Source organism: Pseudopodoces humilis, chromosome 23, assembly GCF_049639895.1.
Source record: "Pseudopodoces humilis isolate 2021_Gansu_Grassland_sample_001 chromosome 23, ASM4963989v1, whole genome shotgun sequence".
Classification (NCBI taxonomy): Eukaryota; Metazoa; Chordata; class Aves; order Passeriformes; family Paridae; genus Pseudopodoces; species Pseudopodoces humilis.
This window is the reverse complement of record NC_142222.1, coordinates 6,992,571-7,014,649: the sequence shown is the minus strand read 5'-3', so window position 1 is coordinate 7,014,649 and position 22,079 is coordinate 6,992,571. Positions and strand designations below refer to the sequence as shown.

The window sequence follows — 22,079 nt, the reverse complement described above, 5'->3', positions numbered from 1 at the left end:
GCGGGCGGCGGCGCCGATTGGCCGCGCGGGCGGTGACGTCAGGGCGGCGGCGCGCGGGGCGATGGCGGCCGAGTGCGGCCCGGCGGAGCAGTGGCGCGCGGCGCTGCCGCAGCACGCGCTCTTCGGCCGCCTCCGCGAGCGCGCGCCCGCCGCCCCCCGCCCGCCGCAGCTCCGCGACCTCCTGTGCGGGCTGGGCACCGACCTGCTGCTCTGGGACGGGCCCGCCGCCGCCCTGCTCGCCATCGGCCTGCGCCGCCTCGGCGGAACCGACCCCGCCGCGCTCGGCCGCTACCAGGTGCGGCCCGCGCCGAGGGGCGTGTGGGAGCGGGGGAGGAACTGAGGGGAGCAGGGGCTGGGGCGGGCGGTGTGAGGGAGCCCGTCGGGGGACAAGGAGGAGGGGGCCAGGGGTGGGGGCGTTTGGGGTGTGAGGGGATAAGGGGTCGTGTAGGGAGGGGCTGGGCGGACCGTGCGGGAAGAGGGGTGTGATGCGGGCTGAGGGGATGAGCGGGACGTGAGGGGATGTGGAGGGATGCGAGGTGTGAGCGGAGGAGGGCCATGGTGAGCACAGACCCCATGGCTGAGGGGATCTGTTCCTTGACTGCCCCTGGGCTGTTCACCATCGCTCAGCCCGTCCTGGGCTGTCTTTCCCCAAGGACTGCTTTGTGCCCTGGAGCCGGGTTGTTCCTCGTTCCAATCACTATCCAAAATAAAGATGAGCTGTACTTCCCTGAGTGCTTTGAATGGCTTGTGCTTCCCTGTAACATTTCCGTTTTCAGACCCTTCTGTGCATAAACCCGCCCCTTTTCGACGTGCACCAGACGCTGCTGAGCCCTGCCCAGCATCATGTGGCGCTCATTGGTACCAAGGGGCTCATGGTGCTGGAGCTGCCCAAACGCTGGGGCAAGAATTCCGAGTTTGAAGGTGGGAAATCCACAGTGAACTGTAGGTGGGTGAGATCTCAGGTGGTTAATGATATCCTTGTCCTGTCACTCTTCCTCCACAGCCTCCCTTTCTTGGGGTTAGGCAGATCCAGAAGACACTGGTGGAAGGGACACGTTGTACTGGGGTTGTGGGGTAGTCGCATGAAATTATTTTGGCTCAAATACTTGCTGCTTGTCAAGTGACCTTCTAAACGTGTTGCAATTGCTGAGGAGCAAGATGCTCCTCTAGTATTCTCTGGCCTCTCACAGAATCATGGAATGGTTTGGGTTGGAAGAGACCTTAAAGGCCAGCAAGTTCCAACTCCTGCCATGGACAGGGACTTCTTCTTCCACTAGACCAAGTTGCTCTGAGCCCTGCTTAACCTGGTCTTGGACACTTCCAGAGATGGGGCAGCTCCTCTGGGATCTTTCAGCTGTGGAAGCTAAAAGCAGATGTTTGGGGGAAAATAACAGAGGGCTTCAAGATAAAGCTGCCTCTCCAACTTTAAGAGTAGTACTAATAAAAACTTTGAAACTTTTTATTGTGTCTCTAGCTCTTCTTACCCCCACTTCCCTTTAGAAGTAGCTTGTGTGTTTCTGGTCACAGTGCAAGTTTCTGATTTGTATTCCAGCACCATTCCTATTGCAGAACGGTTCTTCACCAGCTCCACATCCCTGACTTTGAAGCACGCAGCCTGGTACCCCTGTGACACCTTGGAGCCCCACATTGTGCTCTTGACATCAGATAACACCATAAGGTAAACCCCATTTGTGGCTGATTTATCAGAATTGCTTTTTGGTTTTTTTTTGTTATGTCCAGTGTTAATTTGTCACTTGGTATTTGCATCCTGCCATTTTCACCAGAGTTAGCAATAAAAAAATAGGATGGGAGGAATTTCCGACTGAGAGTGGCTGATGTTCCTGCCTCAGCAGGGAATGTGCAGCACTGCCAGCAGAATGAACATGGCTGCTCTTTCTTTCCCCCAGGTTTTACAGTCTGAAGGTGCCTCAGACACCCATCAAAGTGATTGTGCTTTCGGACACCGAGGAGGAGACTCTTACAATCAAAACAGGGTTGGCTTCTTGTATTTTGAAATGCTTTTGCAGAATAAGCTCAGTATTCTTAGTTGTGTTTTTAATGAATAAGTGATAAATATGCCTGAAAAACTGATAAAAATTCTACAGTAGTATATATTCTATTCTCTTCTTCATAGCAGAGTACCTACACTTTTCCCTCTCTTTCACTTTCTTTCTCCTCTTTTTCTCTTTTTCCCTTTTTCTTTCCCTTTTTCCTCTTGCATTTCCTCTTTCTCTCCTTTCTCCCATCATTCTAAAACAAAGTGGTGATAAACTCTAGTCAAGAGTTTGTCAGAGTAGCAGTTTGAAAAACACACATTGACTTTTAGATGGGGTTAAGAAGGGGGTTAGATTATCATTTTATTTCCCTCTTGACCTGGTTGGAAACAGAAATCTTGCACCACAGGGTGCTGTGCCTCACAGGTAGTACCAGAGCACCTCTTGTATCCTCTGAAGCCGTGGGGGCACTGCAGAACCCATGTGCCATGAGAAGGGTGCCACACACATTTGTTGCTGGCTCTGCTGGGTGGGGGTTTGGCAGGAATTTGGCAGCACATCCCTCAGGACCAGGTTAAATGTTGTGCTCTCAGTCTTTGCTGACCCCAGCTCGTTCTGCCCTGTCCCAGGAGAGCCTACACAGCGTCCCTGGGGGAGACGGCCGTGGCCTTTGACTTCGGGCCACAGGTGCCGGTGCCGAAGCACGTCCTGGGCCAGCGTGGCAGCGAGGAGGTGCTGGGCTACCCCCTGTACATCCTGTACGAGAATGGAGAGACCTTCCTCACCTACATCAGCCTGCTCCAGAGGTAGGGTCTTACCCTCAGGCCTCACAGCGTGCTTGGATGTTTATGCAGTGCTTGGCTGGGACTCTGTGAGGGATGCTGGGCTGAGTTTGTTGCGGCCTGTTCTGTCTCTGTGGCAGTGCTGATAGACTGGAATCCAAAAACAGGGTGTTGTCCTTTCTCATCCAGACATTATGGGTGCAGCTTCCACTGCTCAGAATGCACTGTGCATTATTTACCATCTCCAATCTGATAGGAAGACAAAGGGCTGTAAAAAGATGAGTGGGTCTAAGGCTGTTCAGTATATTTTGTGGCCTTCAGTTCACATCCTTAGCTTTGGATGAGGCTCACTGAGCCAGGGGCATCCTAGGAAGAGAAATATTTGAAGAGCAATGGAAAGTGAGGATGATTAATCAAAAATATAGACATGATACAAGAAGGAATTATTTTAGAAAACAGAAGATGGTGCAGCACTTACAAAGTAAATCTTCTGTAGCTGAATATTAAAGAGTGTGGTACTTGGGTTAGAAACAGCACTGTGTGCCTCTGCACTGAGCAGATCTGTCTGCAGGCAGTGAGATGGCCTTAGTCCATCTGAAGTTCTGCCCAAAGAAGTGCCACAACACAAAATGCTGCTTGTGAAGTGCAAGAAGCCATGAGTAATCATTAACCTGAGCTTTCCATGAGTACTTTGTGTTCTCATATGAAAATGTTTCCTGGTGAATTTTTGCAGTGATTTGGTTGCTTTCAAGGCATAAAATATAATAAAATGAGCTCCAATTTCCCCTCTGAGATCTCCACCAAGGAGCTGCGGGTCAGACTTGTAATCTGGAGAAACCTAATGGGACTTAGAATTCCAAGCCATTGTTTGACAGCCATGGGAAGTCCCCTTGCAGAGCTGGTGCTGAGAACAAATCCATCTTCCTCGCAGCACTGGCAGCCTCGGGAAGCTGCTGGGCCCCCTGCCCATGCACCCGGCTGCCGAGGACAACTACGGCTACGACGCCTGCGCCGTGCTGTGCCTGCCCTGTGTTCCAAACATCCTGGTCATTGCCACCGAGTCGGGAATGCTCTACCACTGTGTGGTGCTGGATGGAGAAGAGGATGATGAGCAGGTACCTTGTCTTGGTTTGGTTTCTTTCTGTAGGCATTTCTGTTTCTTTAATCCAAGTTCCTGGCTGCAAGGTGGCAGGATGCCTGAAAGTGTGTGCCAAGTGCAAAAACTGCATTCTTTTGGAATGAGGTAGTGAGTCTTTCTCCTGTTTCAGCCAGTCCCTGTGGCTCCCTGACACTTTTATTTTAAATCTCAGTCCTGTGTACCCTGACAGTAGATCACTTTTTGATCAAATTTATCTATGATCTAATTTAAGAAGGATTTTCTAAGAAACCCTGGGTTTGAGTTAATTTTTTTAAGTAAACTTGAACCTACATTCCTTGACAATTAAAACTTGTAACTCTTTCTTGATGCTTCTTATGTTGGCATTCCTATTTAAATGATGTCTCACATAAGAATTCAATGCTCTTTATAGTCAGAAAAGTCCTGGGACCCAAGATCCGATCTTATTCCTTCCCTGTATGTGTTTGAATGTGTTGAGCTGGAGCTTGCACTGAAACTGGCAACAGGAGATGAAGAGGATCCTGTGGAGTCTGACTTCTCTTGCCCAATCAAGCTGCACAGAGGTAGGGTTGCTGTTCAGTTGTAGCTTTTTGTTCCATGCATTTAGGACCCAGTTATCTGCACGTTCTCATCGGTGTCAGACAAACAGGGGGATTAGAGTAAGGATTTGCCTGATGCCCTCAATAAAGCTGTGGAAGGGGCAAGCCTGGGAGGGCTTTCAGTGTTGGCTCAAGGGCAGATTACACATGGTCAGTACTAAATCCTGTCATCTGAGGGTTATAAAGTAGAAGTTTCTGCATCTATGCTGACCTGTGAGTATGAGGGAATGCTGTGGGGAGTGGGACCCTGAGGCAAGGATCTGCTTATCCCATGGAATTGGAGGCAGGACAACGTTTTTGGGAACAAGCAGCTTGTCAGAGTGCTGGTCTGCTAGTTCTAATAATCTGCCATTGAAAACCTGTCTGATTGATGCAGATGTGGTGTGATAGGAAGGGTTCAAAACAACTCATCAGTATTTTAGACTGTAACACACGTAGCTCTGTTTCTGGTACTTACACTAAGATGTTAAAGCTGACTGGACACTAAGTTGATACACAGGATCAGCAGTGCAGGTGTGAAGGGTGAGTTTTTCTCAGTTAAGTACTATCTCTTACATTTTTCTACTTCAATTTCAGATCCCAAATGTCCCTCTAGATACCACTGCACACATGAAGCTGGTGTCCACAGCGTGGGCTTGACATGGATCAATAAACTGCACAAATTCCTTGGTTCAGGTGAGTGAGGGAAGTGAGGAATGGATGAATGTCTGCCAGTAACAGGCTTACTGAATCCCTCACCCTGCAAAGTGGATCTGATGCATCCTGACATGTCTCCTTGTAGATGAGGAAGACAAAGACAGTTTACAAGAGCTGGGAGCAGAACAGAAGTGCTTTGTTGAACATATTCTTTGTACAAAACCACTGCCGTGCAGGTAAAAAACAAAGCCTTTCTCAGTTGCTTTCAAACTGGGGACTTGCTATGGAAAATATTTATGATTTGTCATCTTGTGCTGCATTCTTGCCATTAAAGTAATCAAGTAAGTTCAAAAGATTTCAAACAATACAACTAAGCAATCTGTATATCAGGTTTCTTACTGCTCAGTTAGGGTAGTAGCTTAAATTCTTGTGTTACTGTCTGAAAATCACCTGGCAGACCAGCAGAAATTTTCACTTCCCTTTACCTGATCTTGGAGCATTTCCAAAAGAGTGAACATGTACAACTTCAGGAACAAAGAGCTTTCCTGACTGGGTAATTTTTGTGTTCTTCCCTTCAGGCAGCCTGCTCCAATTAGAGGATTTTGGATCGTTTCTGATATCCTGGGGCCCACAATGATTTGCATCACCAACACCTACGAGTGCATTACAAGGCCTCTCTTGTACGTGGTTCTCAGTTGAAGGAAAGGACCAAAAAAGGATATTCCTATTTTTCAATTACTCTTTGATTGTTTCACCCCAGACTTCTGCACCTCTTAGGACACACAGTGAAGTTTTGCTTTCTGAGCACTCCCTGGCTGAGTACTAATGTGTTACTGTAGTAGTTACCTACTGCTGATAAGGAGTTTGTAGGGGATGTAATTAATTAATTATAATTAATACTCAGTGAGTATTAGGACAAAAAAATGTTCTTGATGTTATTGTTGAGGTTTTACAGTGGTGTGGATATTGTTTATGTGTTGCTGAGGTTATATGTGCATGAAGGGGGGAAAAAAGAAGTAGGATTTTAGTTTGTGCTTCCAGTTACTTTCTTTGGAGGCGGTGGCAAAGATACAGCATGGTGTAAATGTGCATTTGCACAATGAAATGAGCACCTTGAGGGGATGACACTATTTTTAGCTTATTTCTGCAGGGCACTGTTTAAGGTAGGAGAGGTACCATCAGCAGATCCAGTGTTAACAGCAGGTTATCCTATAGATCTTTTATTTATTTCACTGTTACGACACAGGTAGGCAATGACTGAGCAGGGTGCTTTGTGAAGAAGGTTATGCTGCTGTTCCAGTGCCTGCCTGCCTTGTTCTGGAACTTTCTTCTCCTTAAGCCAAAGGATATTTATAATTCTTGCTAGTTTGAGCCATGACCAAACAGGTGTGGGGATGTGAGCTTTACCTGCCCTGCTAGAGCTGGATTTATCACATATATTTTAGAACCCCCTGCAGTAACACAGGAATTGCACAGTGGAGGAGTTCCTCACTTCCAGTAGCAGTTAAGCTCTGAGCTGGTTTCAGTTTGAGTGCTCTGACTGTGTTCTCCCTTGTGCTGTTGTGTGGTAGAAGCACTGTCCATCCTGCCTCCCCTCCCCTGCTGTGCACCAGGGAGGACAAGGACCTGGCCGTGTCCCCCCTGCGCATCGTGGCCGAGTCGGAGCATTCCTTTGAGAAGCACATCCAGGGCATCCTGCAGCGCAGCTCTGCCAACCCCCTGCACCTCAAGTAAGCAAAATGTGTTTTCCTGGGGCACCTGAAGTGGGAACACTTGGGAGCAGTGGGTGTTGGCCAGCTCTGGACTGAACAGCACATTGCCTTGGGTGTGGCAGTGCTGGGGCACAGCTCCTGGTCCCTGTGGGGATGGCATCCAGTGCAGTGATGGTGCAGGCTGGGGAGATCACCTGGCTCCAGTCTCCTGCTCCAAGTAGGGGTGCCTTCAGCTGATGAGGTTCTCATTGCTTGGCCCATTGGGTTTGGAGTATTTTAAGCTGCCTTGGGATTTCCTCATCTAAGAAAAAAATCTAGCAAATGGATTTCATTGTAATCCCTCACTTTCATCATGTTAGTAAGATTGCAAAAATCTCAATCTTAAGATCTGCAGATAAAGATGCTGCTCCTCCCCCTGAAGAATGCCTTCAGCTCCTCAGCAGAGCCACCCAGGTGTTCAGAGAGGAATATATACTGAAACAGGACCTGGCAAAAGAGGAAATTCAGCAAAGGTAATGCAAAACTCTTCATAAAAATGCACTGGCCAATGTCTCTGTGACACAGCAGCACTAAGTCCTGAGCACCCACCCTCCTCTGTGGGTCTAATCCTGGTGAATGAGTTTTACATTTTACTAAATGTAAAACTCATGATGAATACCAGAACTTAAAACTGAGTTATCAGAAAAAGCAGGGGTGAATTTAATAGTTGATGTCTGTAGTGGCTCATAGGGGAAGAAAAAAATGGTACACACACACATGAAATACTTTCCCCATGGTGTTGTCTGCCTGTCTGGGCCTGTGGGTGGCAGGAAATCTGACCTCAGCACTAATCCTGACAAAGGAAAATTGCCTTAGGTCTCTGCTACTTCAAATCATAGTCAGTTATTTACACTATACAGTTAGGACAAAATGGGAGTTTTTTCTCAACCACTGCCGCTTTTTCAGTGTCTTTAGTTCTTCCCACTCCCAGCATTTTCTGTGTGGTGTAAATCCTGATTGACCTGGTTGCAGATGGTTTGATTTTTAATATTTTTTTGTATGTGTTTACTTCAGAGTGAAGCTGCTGTGGGGACAGAAAAAGAAACAACTGGAAGACCTGAATTACTGTCGTGAGGAGAGGTGAGTAGAGCCTGTCTCCTTTATCAATTCAAACCTCAGGAATGAGGGACCTGTGCTGGTGGTTTGGACAAGGCCCTGTGTCAAACAGCTGACAAGTGAAGGCATTCCCAGCCACAATGAAGCCTGTAGGTTTGCTCCCTCCTCCAGATGGCTTCTTCAGCTTCCTTGTCCTGTTTCCACACCCTGGCTTGTCCTGTGTGTCAGCCTGAAGTAAGGATCCCTTTCTCCCTTGCCTTAAGGAAAAGTTTGCGGGAAATGGCCGAGCGGTTGGCTGACAAGTACGAGGAAGCCAAAGAGAAGCAAGAAGACATCATGAACAGGTGAGTGCACACAGGGCTCTGTTTCACCTCACACCACCTGATGTTGAACAGAGTTTTCAGGTGTGGTAGAACAGAGTGGGCAGGAGCTGCTGTACTGGGTTGATACAAGACTGGGCTGCTGAAATTCCCTGTGCTGGGGCTTGGTGTGATTTGTCTGTAGGCCTGAGCCAGCCCCATGCTCAGAAATGTCACCTGAGACCAGTTGGAAGGGGAAGGTGAAGTCCCTGGGACTCGGGAAGCATGGCCAAAGCCAGGCTGAAGGTGTTTGAGCAGAGCTGGGTACCAGGGAAGTTAACTCAGAGACGTTTCTTGCTTTCCAAGGATGAAGAAAGTCCTTCGGAGTTTCCACTCTCAGCTTCCTGTTCTGTCTGACACTGAAAAAGATATGAAGAAGGAACTGCAGACAATCCATGACCAGCTGCAGCACCTGAGCAATGCTATCAGACAGGTGAGAGGAGGAATGACCGGGCTGGGAGGTTACTGACAGCTCCTCAGTGCTGACAGACGAGTCCCGCCATAAAGTGATGCTGTACTTGTGTTAATTAGCAGCAGTGTACTGAAGGGGCTTTGGGCCCTTGCTGGAAATACAGACAGAACCTTTGCACACACTATAGGCCCTCAGAGATCTCCCCCTTCCTCCACCTGACAGGGACATTTCTTCTCTTTGTGGGAAATGCAAAAGCAGACCGATTTGAACCCAAAAAGAACCAATTAATTGCAGTACATCACAGCAGTCTGTAATTAACAAGCTTCCACTGTGACAGGCAGGACCAGCACTGACTGGGGCCTTCTCTTTTCTCCTCAACCCCCAGGTGAAAATGAAAAAGGAATACCAACAGAAACAGATGGAGAAGGGGCGAAGCCCCCGCAAACCCAGCATCAGCCTCAGTGCCTACCAGAGCAAGTGCATCCAGGCTGTCCTGAGAGAGGAGTAAGTGCAAGCTGGGCTCCTCCTGAAGAACCTGACTTCAGGTGTCCCAGGTGTCACTTAGGCCGTGCTGCAGGAGGGGCTGGGGGAGAGGGGCTGAAGCACAGGACGTGCAGCTCCTGAGCAGCACTTGAAGCAGATGAATGGAAGGGCTTTTTGCCCCAGGATCCCAGGGCTGTAATCCAGCCTGGGATGACAGGCACTGCTCCCAGTCCCTGCTTCTACCACCTGAAGTGTTTCCCTTCCTGCTTAGCTCTGTGCAGATGGGACCTGCAGCATTTTGACTTGGATTATTTTTTCCTGAAGGGGAGAACACATCCGGGAGATGGTGAAACAGATCAATGACATCAGGAGCCATGTGAACTTCTGATGTGTCCCTGGAGAGGGCCCTGCACCAAGGCTGGATGAGCTTTACCTGTCCCTGGTATTCCCCCTTGTATATTTACCATTTGTATGTTGAACAGTACACCTTTTACTTATTATTTTGTAAAGAATTGTGAAATAAAATACTTTTGATATGACTCCTCACCTGCTGTGGTTTTTGTTTTTCTCATGGGAAGGGGATGTGCTGCAGGTGTTTTACATTTGGGGTGTTAGAGGGTAATGCAGCTACCTCAGGAGTGGGGGATTATCCTGGGATAACCTCCCACCCTTGCTCCATCCCAGGGGGAATCTGGTGGGAAGCAGAGGAGAAAGACCAGAGCCATGCACACACACACTTCAGCAGCTTTTTTTAATTTGGAACACTTTCTCCATAAAGGACACACCTTCAGTACAGTTAACAAATGGTTACACTGGAATCCTGGAGACAGCAGAATTCTACACCCACGATTGCACAGGACACCAATGGCTTGGCTCACTGGAATGCAGTATTGACTTCCAAACACTGTTTGCCTTTTGCAAAAGATGGCTCTGGAGTCCTTCTTGCCATGACAAGGCCAATTCAGTCTCTGCTGTAGCCAGACTCTAGTGGACAAGAAGGAATTGTTGTCCCTCCCCCCTGCCCTTGGAAAAGGCGCCATGGTGAAGCTCAGGGGGGACAGGAGTTACTGCACTGCTAAAACGTGGCACAGCAGGGCGGGCGGGGCAGTGCTGGGGAGGGACCGGGTACCAGACATGCTGCAAGAACACTTTGTACAGGTTAAGACTATACAGGTACAGGAATGCAGACAGAACTCCATCTGGGCCCTGCTACAGCCTCCACCAACAGCTCAGCCCCTGTCACAGCTGAGCAGGTGACACTGCCTGAGACAGGAGAACCCACCCCGGCCCCAGCCATGCTCAACAACACCCAGAACTGGAAGGAAGAGCATTTGTTTTCTCATGTTCATGAGCAGCAACACCAGAATCCATCATCCAGTGAGTATCTACACCAAGAGCTTTTCCTACATTTACAGTCTCTTAAATTTGCTCTGCAAATTTGGCACACACTGTCTTGTTTTGCTTTTAAAGGCCCCTTTAAGTCTGAGTTCAGCAGAAGCTCAGCTGCTGCTGCTGAAGCTTTGCTGTCCTTCCCCAGGAGGGACAGCAGTTTGCAGGGAGCACATCTCCCACCACTTCTGTGAACAGCCAGGGTTCCAATTTCAAACGGAATTGTTTAAAAATTTGACATTACAGCAGTTGGTGAAAAAAGGTGACTCATATTCCAACACTAAAACGGTCACAGCTGGTACTGACAGGAGCACAGGTGTTTGGGTGCCTGATGGAACAGGGCGGTGAGAAGGAAAAACAACCATGCAAGAACTGCCTGCCCATCTCCACAGCAAAGTTCCTCCAGGGACTTATGCAGTGCCTGGTTCACAAACGAGCAAGAGCACACAGTGCACACCCCCCAGGCCTGCAGAAACAGCTTCACTGGCCCCAGGGCCACCAAAGAGCCCAAAGCACTTGCCCCACTTGCCCCCTTCCTGCCAGGCCACAGCCATGACCTCACCCTGACACCAGCACACCTGGGGAAAGCTGTGCCCATGAGCCATGAAAACACACCAAGGAAAAGCCACCCAGAGCTGGAGCTCCTGCAGCGCTCTGAGCCAGCACAGCCAGGGGTGTTCAGAGCAGACAGGGCTGCTGAGAACAGGCCAGACACAGGCACCAGGAAGGGATGCTGGAAGGCCAAGAACAGCCCCTTCCCCTGCTCTCTCACACTGGGACCATCCAGAAACACAACCAAAAAATATTTTACAGTGAAAGACTTCAAGGTGCAGTTCCTCAAGTGCTCAGCTTGCTGAAGAGGGTACAGGATGTGGTGTAGTTTTGCCATAGAAGAGGCTTCCTTACACCTCCTGCACAGGTGAAGTAGGCACCAGTTACAGGAACTAACCCATAACCAGTTACACATTAGTTTTTGGCAAGGGAAGGTGGGAACAGAGTAAAAAGCTTTCCTTTTTGTTCTGCAGCTCCTACTAAAGGCCTGTAGTTTTGTCTCCAAAGTCTACCCAGCCACTGGAAAATGGAATGAAAACATCTGGTCCTGGATTTATGCATCAGGACCTGGCTGCTGTCACCCACAGTTCAGCAAATAATGAGAAAGGGTAAAAAATCCCTAATCTGGTAATAGCCAAATAAGACTCAAGCCACACTTCAACGTCACCTTTATGTGAAAGTAAGTGTCAGCTCTAGACATGACAGCTCTGCCACCTGTTAGTCATTACTAAGGTGGGAAAAATTAATTTTGGGTGTCAGGATTGTGAAGGGAATTAATTGCTAGGGTGAATAAAATGCTTTAATTCTTGTAATGAGTGGCAGGGAATTGAGCTTTTATGATGCTTTTTTGGCTGTTTTTAAGGCATTCCTCTTCAAAACCACTGGTTCTGACTTTATGCAGTAGCAGGATATACACTGCTAAAAATAGGATCTAAGCACTTAAAATACGTAGTCATGTGCATTGCAGTTTGGAGCATTTTCTGTCACTTTTGAAGGTGATGAAGAAAATCATCAGATCTCAGGCCAAGTATGTGAAGGAAAAACAACAAGGAATGGAGGGAAAACTCCAGTTTAGGACAAGTTTAGAAGTTAAGGACAGTGGAATCTGCTCCTTCAGCCTCCTTTTAACTGAGTTGTAAAGTTCAAGGATTGGGTTTGTGCCACCAGGATCATCAACACCTGCAACAGTTCAGGAATCTGTCCAGCTGTGTGCACAGAACTCCAGCAGCACAGGAGGAGGAGGAATGCTCATGTTACCTCTGGACATTTATAGAACAAGAAACCCAAACCTGGCAACTGAGTGATCACAAGAATTTCCTGCCTCTGCTGCCACATTACTCAGTGTAATTTAACTGTGTGGGAGCAGACCCAGGGCACAGCACAGGAGCCACCTCTGAGCTCCAGGACACCAAAGAGCTGCACTGCTCCCTCCAAGCTGCAGCACCACAATCCTGCAGCTCCTGCACATCTGTGCCCTGACCAGGAGGGGCTGGGAGTGATTCCCTGTGTGCTGACACGAGGCTGACCCAGCAGAGGGGTCAGGAACAGCTTCATTCAGCACCTGCCCTCACCTTCCCCAGAGCTCCTGCCTTCACACCTGGTGCTACCCCCAGAGCAGAGCACACCTGCACCACCTCAGGCCAATGTTCAGATGTGCACACAACTTTTACCAGCTTTTTTCTGCTTGGGTTTTTTGGTGTTTTTTTTGGTTTTTTTTCCACAGAGAAGGGATTTCAGGCACTGCTCAGCTTTAGGAGATGAGATACAACTGGTTGTAGCTCCATATTCTAAATTACATTTGTGAAAAGAGATTACAAAACAGTGCATTTCTTGTGCTTTTCTTTCAGTATCTGAATTCAACAGAAAAATGGCAAGGAATTAAATTCTCAGTACAATGTTCTTTTTTTTTTGGACTAGCATTTACCTGTTCAGGAGATACACAGCTCACTCATATCCACATTTCAGCAGCATTCAGATTCTTCACAGAGCCAATGGTTTTAAAAAAAAAAGTACTGAGTTATGAAATAAGATCAATATCCAGTGTCCTGCTAATAAAGTCATATTTTAATATAAAATATTCATACAGCATACTCTACACCTCATTCTCTCTGCTAGCTGAATACTGTTACTGACTATTCAAACAGAAAAACTTCAACCACTCTGCTCTTCAACGTTTTGGAGGGACAATACAGTTTCCAGCAGCTACTTTGATCACAGTAGTGGGGGAAAGGACAGAGGGAAAGACAGGGGTATATGTTCCAAAACTCTATATTAGGTTACGAAGTCGGCTGAAAGAGGGAAGTTTTTCAGAATGTAAGGACTGATCCCACTCAGTGGAACACGAAACACTGCACTCATTAGTGTTTCCACTAGAAAGTTCTCCTTCCTACACTACAAGTCACTCTTGTGATCTCTTCCTGCCCAGTACGAAACCTTTTTCCCCTCTAGAAACAAAACTTAAGTCATCGCTGCCCTCTGTTGTCTTCTGCTCTCTCGGTTAGAGTTAAATAATAATTAATGTTGCTATAAAGATGAGTTAAAAACCCCAGACGCAGCCTCGGAGCCCATCAGGGTGTCATGTTTCAGGGAGCTGATTAATGTCCGTCAGTTTTGTGTCGTTCAGGATTGCACGGATTCTCTCCAGGGAATCTGCCTGCCGGATCCTCTCCAGCTGCACCTGCAGGGAACCAACACAGGCACCGCAGTCAGCAAAGGGGGAAGAGCTCAGCCCCAGGCCCAAGGGGACCCAACATCATCAGGGCCTGAAGAAATGCAAGGTGTGAAGGAGCACAAGCTTAATTTGGACCCAAGAACTGGCGGAAGTTCAACGAGGCAGTTGTGGTTTTACAATAAAGCCCAAATTTCTGGGGGGCTTCAGCCATCACCAGCACTCTGTGTTTTGTCTCATGTCCAGTCACCAACACTGTACTGGAAATCTGGAGATGTGCAAAGCAAACCTTCCCAGAAAGAGCGTAAAGGAGCAGCCCAACACGTGCTTTGGAACCTCTGGAGATCACAGCCAAAATGCTCTTGGAGCAAACATCCCATTTCCAAGTTCACTCCTTCCTTTGCTGATACCCAGTTTAAGCTACTTCTTATCTGCTGAAAAAGGGCCCAGCAGAACTGTGGTGAAATCATTGCAAAGAGAGCACAAGTGATTTCTCTCTCACACTCAAGCTTCCACACTCTTTGCAATAGGATCTGGGCTTTCAGTTATAAATCCCCAACTAGCATTTAACTGTTTTTTAACCCTTCCTCTGAATTGCTGATAACTAATTTGGCTACTGGACTCTTCACACAAGGAGTAGCTGCCCAGGCTCTCACTGGCAAGGCCAGGGAAGGGAATAAGCCTGCCAAGAAACCACAATCCTCCTCTGATGGTCATCTCACACTGTACAGTGCACATGGCAAAAACCATTGCTTAAACTGGAGCACAAACCGATGTGTAGTAACTGCTTAGGGCAGAGAGAAAACACAAAACACAGAGCTACAGTTCTTACTGAGCTCATACTGAAGGTTTACTAAACTACCTGCAAGATGTGGAAGAGTCCACCACACATCTTCAAAGTGGTGGCTGTTTGCTCTAAGAACTGCATAAACCAGTGCCTGCAGGATTTTAAAAAACAAAAAGCGAGGATGAGGAAAAACAAGAAGCAACTTCTCTAGGCAGGACAACTCAGTAATCTCCTTTGTCCTACCAACTCCTCCAGACACAGAGAGAACAGATCTCTACTGTCCATCCAGCTACACTGTGTCTAGTAAACAAATTCCCACATTCTGGTGTTAATTTTCCAAGTAAACCTTAATGCCTGACTCAGAAAATGTGTAGCTTGAATTCTGCTGGATGTCACTGAGGGCCTGGGCTCCAAGGAGATGGGGCAGAAATTCAGCACCTCCTCTGTGAGCAAAGCTGGAACATAAAGGGGGTGCAAACTCTGGAAATACAGACCCTGAAGGTGAGCCCAGCCCACCCTGATTCCCCCAGGACACTGAGAGTCTCTCTGAACACACAAACTGCAGCTGCCACACAGCAGAGAACAGCCTGACAAACCAGGATCAGCCTCAGGGACCCCTGACAAAACCCCTCCCCTCAGCCACCTCTTGGCAGCTCACATCAACCACAGGCTCCACTTGGTGGAGGAAATACAAGGATAACAACAGAGACAATAGCAAGGACAAGACTTTCAGAATATATAAACAGAAAGCAGTAACTGGAACTCAAAGAACCATTTCACATATTCAGATCAAGCAGTACCAGTTCCTTACTTTGTCCTCAAATATTTGCATCTGAATGATTTGCTATGAAAATATCACATTGGAAGCATCAGGAGATGGACAAGGAAAAACACAGGTCTGGAAGAGCTATCATCTTTGGCTCTGTACAGTAACTGAAAATTGGCTGGAACCAAATAATCAGAATAGAATCACAATAGCTACAATAATGTTATCATAGTAGGAATAGCTGATCAGTTTATTACACTAATAAATTCTAAAATAGATCATAAATGCCAATATAAGAAAATTTACAACTGCTATTTCTTATTTTACACACCTCTGGAGAAATAATGAAACTAAAGTAGCCCTTACACATTGATTGGACTCTCTTACCTGAAGTGTCTGAGAAAGCTTTACAAAGTCTCTCTGCACTTGCTCACTGACATCTAATTCAGTCTGCAACCGCTGAGCTTTGTTCTTCTCTTCAAACACCAGCTGCTCAAGGTTGGCCTGAGGAGGAAAAGGTTTTTTTATGCTTGAACTGAATAAAAATCAGCAGCTTGTATAAACTGATTAAAGCATGATACCAGAGGAAAGCAGCACAGTACTCACAGGGCCTTGGTAACAAACTAAACCAGTCTTTCCACACCTCAGTTTTCCAAAGTGCAAAATCAGGGGCTGATACCCATGAACAGGTGCCAATAGATTGGTTAAAGCATGAAAAAACCCAAAGTCCTTTAACAGCACCATGAGCAGGGATCTCAAAATACAAAGGCAGAGTTCTGAGTTTTAGTGAAGTAAGTTCATGGTAAGGGCAGTAATTTGCTGCTGGCAGTGTAACTGTCTCGCTGTGCTGAGCTTTAGTCAGAGAAATTCTGGGGGAAGGGACATAAAAAACCAAAACCACAACAAGACAGGGCAGAGAGTGAGTGCTCAGAACACAGTTAATTCACCTGAGTGCTGAAGTAGATCCCTTTCCTACAGCAACCACAAAAAAACATTTCTTCAAAAGCATCAAAGCATTCAACCCAGGGCTTGGTTATCAGAACCCTCCACAGCAGGAGTTACTGAGCCTTCACCTGGGAGGGCAACCCAGGGATGTTCAGGCCAGCAGCAATTCAGACCCATCACCTTACAAATCCCAGTGAAAACAGGGGTGAGGGTTTAAACCACATCCAGAGGACATTAATGCCCTGACAACCTTCTTACCAACATAAAAAATCTTCTTTTATTAATTCTTAGGTAGTGCCACATTCTCTGACACAGCTGCTCATCACAAAAGATGCAGATAAACTTCACATCCAGACATCATAGCTACCTTTGCTGCAGTCTCCTTCTTCAGCTGTTCTTCTAGAGTGTTCTTTGCCTCCTGCAGACTCTCCAGCTGCTGCAGGTTTTCCTGTGAAGAACTTTCCAACTGTAAAATAATAATATTAAAAAAATTTAACTCAACTTCCTAATATTTCCATCTCCCACAGTCCCTCTATAAGGAAGTCTAAGTATCTTCTTGGGACTCAGAAAAAAATCACTTCTAGGGACAGAGAAAACATCACTTTCTCACCATGTATTTACTTTTGGAGCTGGAGAGAAATGTCCAAACCTGACATTTAGGTCAGTCTTAGATAGTCTAGTATTAATTAGGAATTAGTTAATCCAATATTTAGGCTACATATTAATAAAACAGATCTTTTTAAGGAACAGAACTATGAATGTGTTCTACTCCTACACTGGCATCAATACAGGAAAGAGAAAAAATAACCTTTATTAAAAAAACCACACAACCAAACCCAAAAAGCCCACAGTGAAAGGGCTTCTTACCTGCTCCTTTTCCACTTTTATTCTTTCTAGTTCAGCTTTTAAACTGGAAATGGAAGCTGAAAAACAAGAGTATTAAAACTTAAATGCAAGAAACACAGGAAATTGTTCATACCCTGTTTACTTCTGTTAATATTTAAAGGAGAATTAAGCTTGTGTTACATCTAAAGTACCTCAAAAGCAAACAAATAATTCTACTTTTGTTTTCAGCTGCACAGCTTTGGTGTCTCTGCTTTCAAAAGTGGATAGTTTTTAGAATTCAGGTACAAAATCAAGCCTTTGTGTATCTTAATCATTTCTTATATTCATATTTTGAGACTGTTTAACCCTTCTCACCTATTTCCTCTTTGCAATTCTCTATTTCCAGCTGTAGAGTTTCTTCTATATTTTCTTTCAAATATTGTTCAGCTTGGATCTGCTCTTTCAAGAACAGGATCTCAGCCTTCAGCTTCTCCTCGAGGTGATCTGCTGCTGTCCTCACACTGATGATGTCTTCCCGGTACTTGAGGATCAGCTCACGGAGTTCCTGGATCAAGGATTAGCAGAGATGAGCATTTTCCTGTCCCACACCCCAGCACTGGGGTATCTGCCCAGGGACAAAGCTGTCCCAACATCCCAGACCCTGTTTCCAGCACAGAATTACAGTCACAGTCTGCTTGGCCAGAGGAAATGAAAACATGGCAAGATTCACATCCCCACGGGTTTACGATGCTCCCCCTGCCCTTCAGCCTCACCAAATCTTTTAGGCTTAAAGGAAGGGAGTGGACATGAAAGGGATGATAAGGCTTATCATTATTCAAGGCTTTGGATTATCACTGATCTTAACTGGACAGAAGTGAGAGACTTCACTTGAATTACTGGATCAATACAGTGGGGCCCTGCTGACTGAACTCTTATGTGTCCAGTTGGAAACTGCAGCTTGAACTGGCTGAACTGGGCCAAACCCACACTCCCCTAACCACAGAGCAGCTGTCAGGCCCCTGGTGGCTGAAGCAGCCATGGCACAGGGGGATCACACTGCTGGCTTTGTCCATCACAGACTTACAGGGTTAAAATCCCAATTACTGTTCTTTGTGCTATTTGAGTCAGCTTTTTGATAAATAATAATATGCCAGTGAGATCAAGTCACAAGTACTGTTGGTGTTAATGATTTAAAAATGTTTTACCTCTGCTGCTTCTGGTAGAATGAAATCTTCAGCCTGCTGTAAGGACACATGCAAGCTGTGTTTTCCTTGAAGACTTTCATTATCTTTTTGCAGTCTCACCAACTCTTCTGAAACCTGCTCCCTTGACTGTGTCAGGACAGCCTACAATGCAAAGAAAAGCATAAATTCACACTTAGGGTCACGCTCAGATCTCTTCTGTCCCATTTATTGCCACTGCTTTCAGAAGTCTGGTGAATTGATATCCTTTGTAAAGAAGGGAAGCAAAATGATGCTGTGGATCAACACAACCAGTTCCTTCTTGCCTGCCTATGCACCAGAAATAAAGGCAAGGTCAACTTTTAAGTGTCCAGGCAGAGAAGAGGAAGCAAGTGATAAGTACAGCTTTGTTCAGTCTGTCACTTTCCTCTTGTGTTTATCCATTAGCCGGTTGTGCTCATGGAGGGGAAGGAGAGAGGGGAATCACAGGTGCTTTCAGGAGCTGGCAGGGATGTTTATTAACACTATCTCAGCAACCAGGGCCAGAAAAACAGGGCTGGTCATGGATCTCTGGAATTAACCTGCCTTACCATTTGCTCCTGGACACTTCTCTTGGCTTGCAGAAACGCCTGCTGCAGCTCACTGAGGAAATTCTCTGACTTCTGACACTTGGCCATGAGCAAGGAGATCTTAAAGAAAGAAAACACAGACAGACATGTAAGAAATAAAGCATAGAACAGATTCTGAAAAAGAAATAAGTGCTCTTGCCTGTTATCATTACTAACAGATACTTTGAAACTTCAAACTAAAGCACTGAGGTTTATGTTAATTCTTCACTCAGTGAAGCAGGAAAGCAGCTCCAGGCAGTAAGGACAGATGCTGCATTTCTGCACCAACAATATTTTTATATTCTATTTACTGAACTCTGAATCAACAGTTAATTCTAGTGAAATTTACATGTAATCCACTTCAGAGACACTGAAGGGAAACCAAAGAGCTTTTATCTAAATTTTCAGCATTTTTTGAATTTTTGTACCTTTCTCTGAAAGCACTCACCTTCAAATACTTTGCAAATCATCCCACAACACCACATGTAAGATTAATCATTACTTAATTAACAGCACCCTGGTACAGTCAGAAGAACATATAAACATATTCCTGTTGTCTAAGCTGGACTTTGTCAAGTGACTGTTCCTTTAGTAAGAAAATATACTGGCTGGGATGGAAGAGAAAAAGTTCCAGCCCGAGTGAAGTAAATTCAGTGTCTTGTACACACCATGTACCTACTATTGTAAGCTTTAATAGGCCAAAGGTGATGAGTTTTTTCCTTCTTTTTATTTTTAACTATGACTACCACCCTTTATATTTGGCTTCATTGTTCCAGAAGAATTAGATAGGCATCTCAGACTGAAAAATCTTTCCAGTGGGCTATTATTTTAAAGGAGTTCAGTGCCTATTTTGGCCCTGCTAATGCCTGCTCAGCTCCTCATTACTGCATTCTTCACCACAAGTCCATTAACTGGGTGTCAGGTGTTGATAGGAGCAGGTGGTGGAACAGGACCACTCTTCAAGCAACAAGGCTGTGCCCAGAACACAGGGCTCCATTTGCATGTTCGGGTCATTTCAGACACAGCTCACTCCAAAACTCAAACACTACCCAAACTCCTACTGCCACTCTGTAATGGATTTCACATTTAGAGATGATATTTTAAGGCCAAAATTGGGTAACACAATATTAGGGACACAATAGATTTATCTAGAAACCGTGGCAGACTCAGGTGGAGCGTAACTAACCCTAGAAATTCTCACTTGTGTTGCCTTCACAGCCAGTAGCCCATCCACAGGTAACAAAACACAAGTTCTTGTTACACACATCCTTTCAAAGAAATCAATTTCATCATTCCTGGATCTCAGTTACCAAATCCTTGTACCTGATTAGAGGAGTCTTCAGCACTTTGTTTCATGTAATCCTCCAATTCCTGTTTATCTTTCATTGTCTTTTCCAGCTGATCGTTAGCCTGCCTCAGCATCACCTGCAGCTTTTTCACCTGTGTTGTCACAACAAAATTAATTCATTTTTCATTGTCTTGGGGAGCATTTATTTCCTGAACCCCTTCACTCCTAAAACCACAACCCAAAAATCCCTCCAAAATCCTGTGCAACCCAGAAGTTCCTTTGCTGTTGAAACAGCCTCCAGCACAGATTATCCCTCTAAGGAAACACGGGACATCAAACTGCACCATGGCCATGTAATGACTTCAATCACTTATTTCAAAGCAGAATGTGACTCATGCCTTCCACACCCATCTGAAAATTATTCTTGGGTAGATGGCAGGAAACAAATGTCCTCCAAGACTTGAAAGTCATTTTATGCTGCTAGGATGAAGTCCTTTTCTGTTAACAGATCTTACAGTATCAAAGATAATAGAATTTAATGCATGACAAGCATTTTAAAATATAAATTATTAAAGATAGTGACTTCAGCATGGCCATACTTTTTATAGAACAGTGCCTTTACTTCATGGTCTTACAGCATCAAATAAAGGGGTTCTCCAAGGTGAATCCCTAAGAAATATGTACATGTTGGTGCTCGTGACCACACATGAATAACAAATCAAGTTGTGTCAATAACATGACAAGTTATCCAGTATATTGATAACACTCAATTAAAATCAATGAATAAAACAGCAGATGATTTTTTGCTGCAACCCTTAGTAGTCCAAAAAGCTGCAAAAGCCTGGTTAAAGCAATGAGAGAAATCCCACCTGGTCTCTGGTCTCAGCCTCCTGGATCTGGATACCTTGCAACTGCTTCTCATAATTGGAGCACATGTCACAGCGCCTGCCCAGCTTGTTCCCTGCATTCTGCACCTGCAGAACACAGAGTCAGCACCTGCCATGAGCCCAGGGAAGTCTCCAGGGAAAGCAGGAATGCTGCACACACTCAGGTGTGTTGTATGGCCACAAAACATTGCAGACAAAAGACAGTGGCAGAATCATGTAATGGCAGGATTGAGTTGCTCTAAAAGTGAAGGGTAACTCAAATCAGCTGTGGGATATCATCTTTTCCTGCCATGGGTCCCACTATTAGCACAAAAGACACAAAGAGTTCATCAAGTCACCACTGTGTTCTTTTGACAAACAGCAGAGAAGAAAATAACAGTGCTGGGGTGGGCAACAGAGAAACCAAGAGTAAACCTGCTGTCATTCTGGAACTGCAATGGTTTTGGCCAAGGGGACAAATGGAAGTTTTATCGAAGTTCCAGCTGCAGGTTGAGCTGAATCTGTATTTGTATTTGCTGCTCATGTCCAACCCACAGCAAGAGGCATTTGCACCCCAGTGTGCGCTCCCGCCTTCAGAACATGTGAGAAGCTGCATTTCTGTTCTGGATTCTGAGACAGAGATGAAGTAAAGTGTCATCAAAATGTCAGCAGAGCAAGGAAACACTCAAGAGTAAGGATTTAACTCAGCTCTGGGCTCAGGATGCTGTAATTTCTCCACATATGGCAAATCAGTAGGAAAACAACAGCAACAACAAAGAAGCAACTTCACAACAGGTTTGGAGAGACCTCCTAAGCAATGATTTGCACTAAGCTGAATTTCAACAAATTGAGGGGAAAAAAAAATAAAAAAAAATCAATAGTTCTTCATTTCATCTGTCTTTCATCTGGCCTTTTCTCCTTCACTAGATTCTTATGGTCTTTTTTTTACTCCCATCTTGTCTCCCTTTTCACCCAGGATGGATTATTATCTCCCCCCACTTTTTCTTCCCCCTAC

General features: G+C 45.8%; 2 protein-coding genes across 2 annotated transcripts in view; one reads left to right on the top strand and one right to left on the bottom strand.

The window, feature by feature from the left end:
- The first annotated feature begins 61 nt into the window (after positions 1–61).
- On the top strand, positions 62–9,735 carry NUP88 (nucleoporin 88). Its single transcript, XM_014254881.2, has 17 exons — positions 62–295; positions 777–946; positions 1,553–1,678; positions 1,908–1,994; positions 2,624–2,800; positions 3,708–3,891; positions 4,306–4,456; positions 5,069–5,167; positions 5,274–5,364; positions 5,707–5,808; positions 6,700–6,858; positions 7,227–7,352; positions 7,894–7,959; positions 8,199–8,279; positions 8,601–8,727; positions 9,092–9,210; positions 9,514–9,735. Exons 1-17 carry the CDS (start codon positions 62–64, stop codon positions 9,575–9,577), a joined length of 2,163 nt encoding a protein of 720 aa, XP_014110356.2. The 3' UTR covers positions 9,578–9,735.
- Positions 9,736–9,921: 186 nt separating this feature from the next.
- The window catches only part of RABEP1 (rabaptin, RAB GTPase binding effector protein 1), a 45,979-nt gene continuing 33,821 nt past the window's right edge, over positions 9,922–22,079 (bottom strand). The window contains exons 10-18 of the mRNA XM_005525858.3: positions 21,068–21,172; positions 20,234–20,350; positions 18,893–18,991; positions 18,327–18,467; positions 17,497–17,686; positions 17,164–17,219; positions 16,664–16,762; positions 15,739–15,855; positions 9,922–13,807 (exon numbers count right to left, since the gene is read on the bottom strand). Of these exons, the coding sequence (XP_005525915.2) occupies positions 13,706–13,807; positions 15,739–15,855; positions 16,664–16,762; positions 17,164–17,219; positions 17,497–17,686; positions 18,327–18,467; positions 18,893–18,991; positions 20,234–20,350; positions 21,068–21,172 (1,026 nt within the window). The 3' untranslated portion in view covers positions 9,922–13,705. The remainder of the gene's footprint in view (positions 13,808–15,738; positions 15,856–16,663; positions 16,763–17,163; positions 17,220–17,496; positions 17,687–18,326; positions 18,468–18,892; positions 18,992–20,233; positions 20,351–21,067; positions 21,173–22,079) is intronic.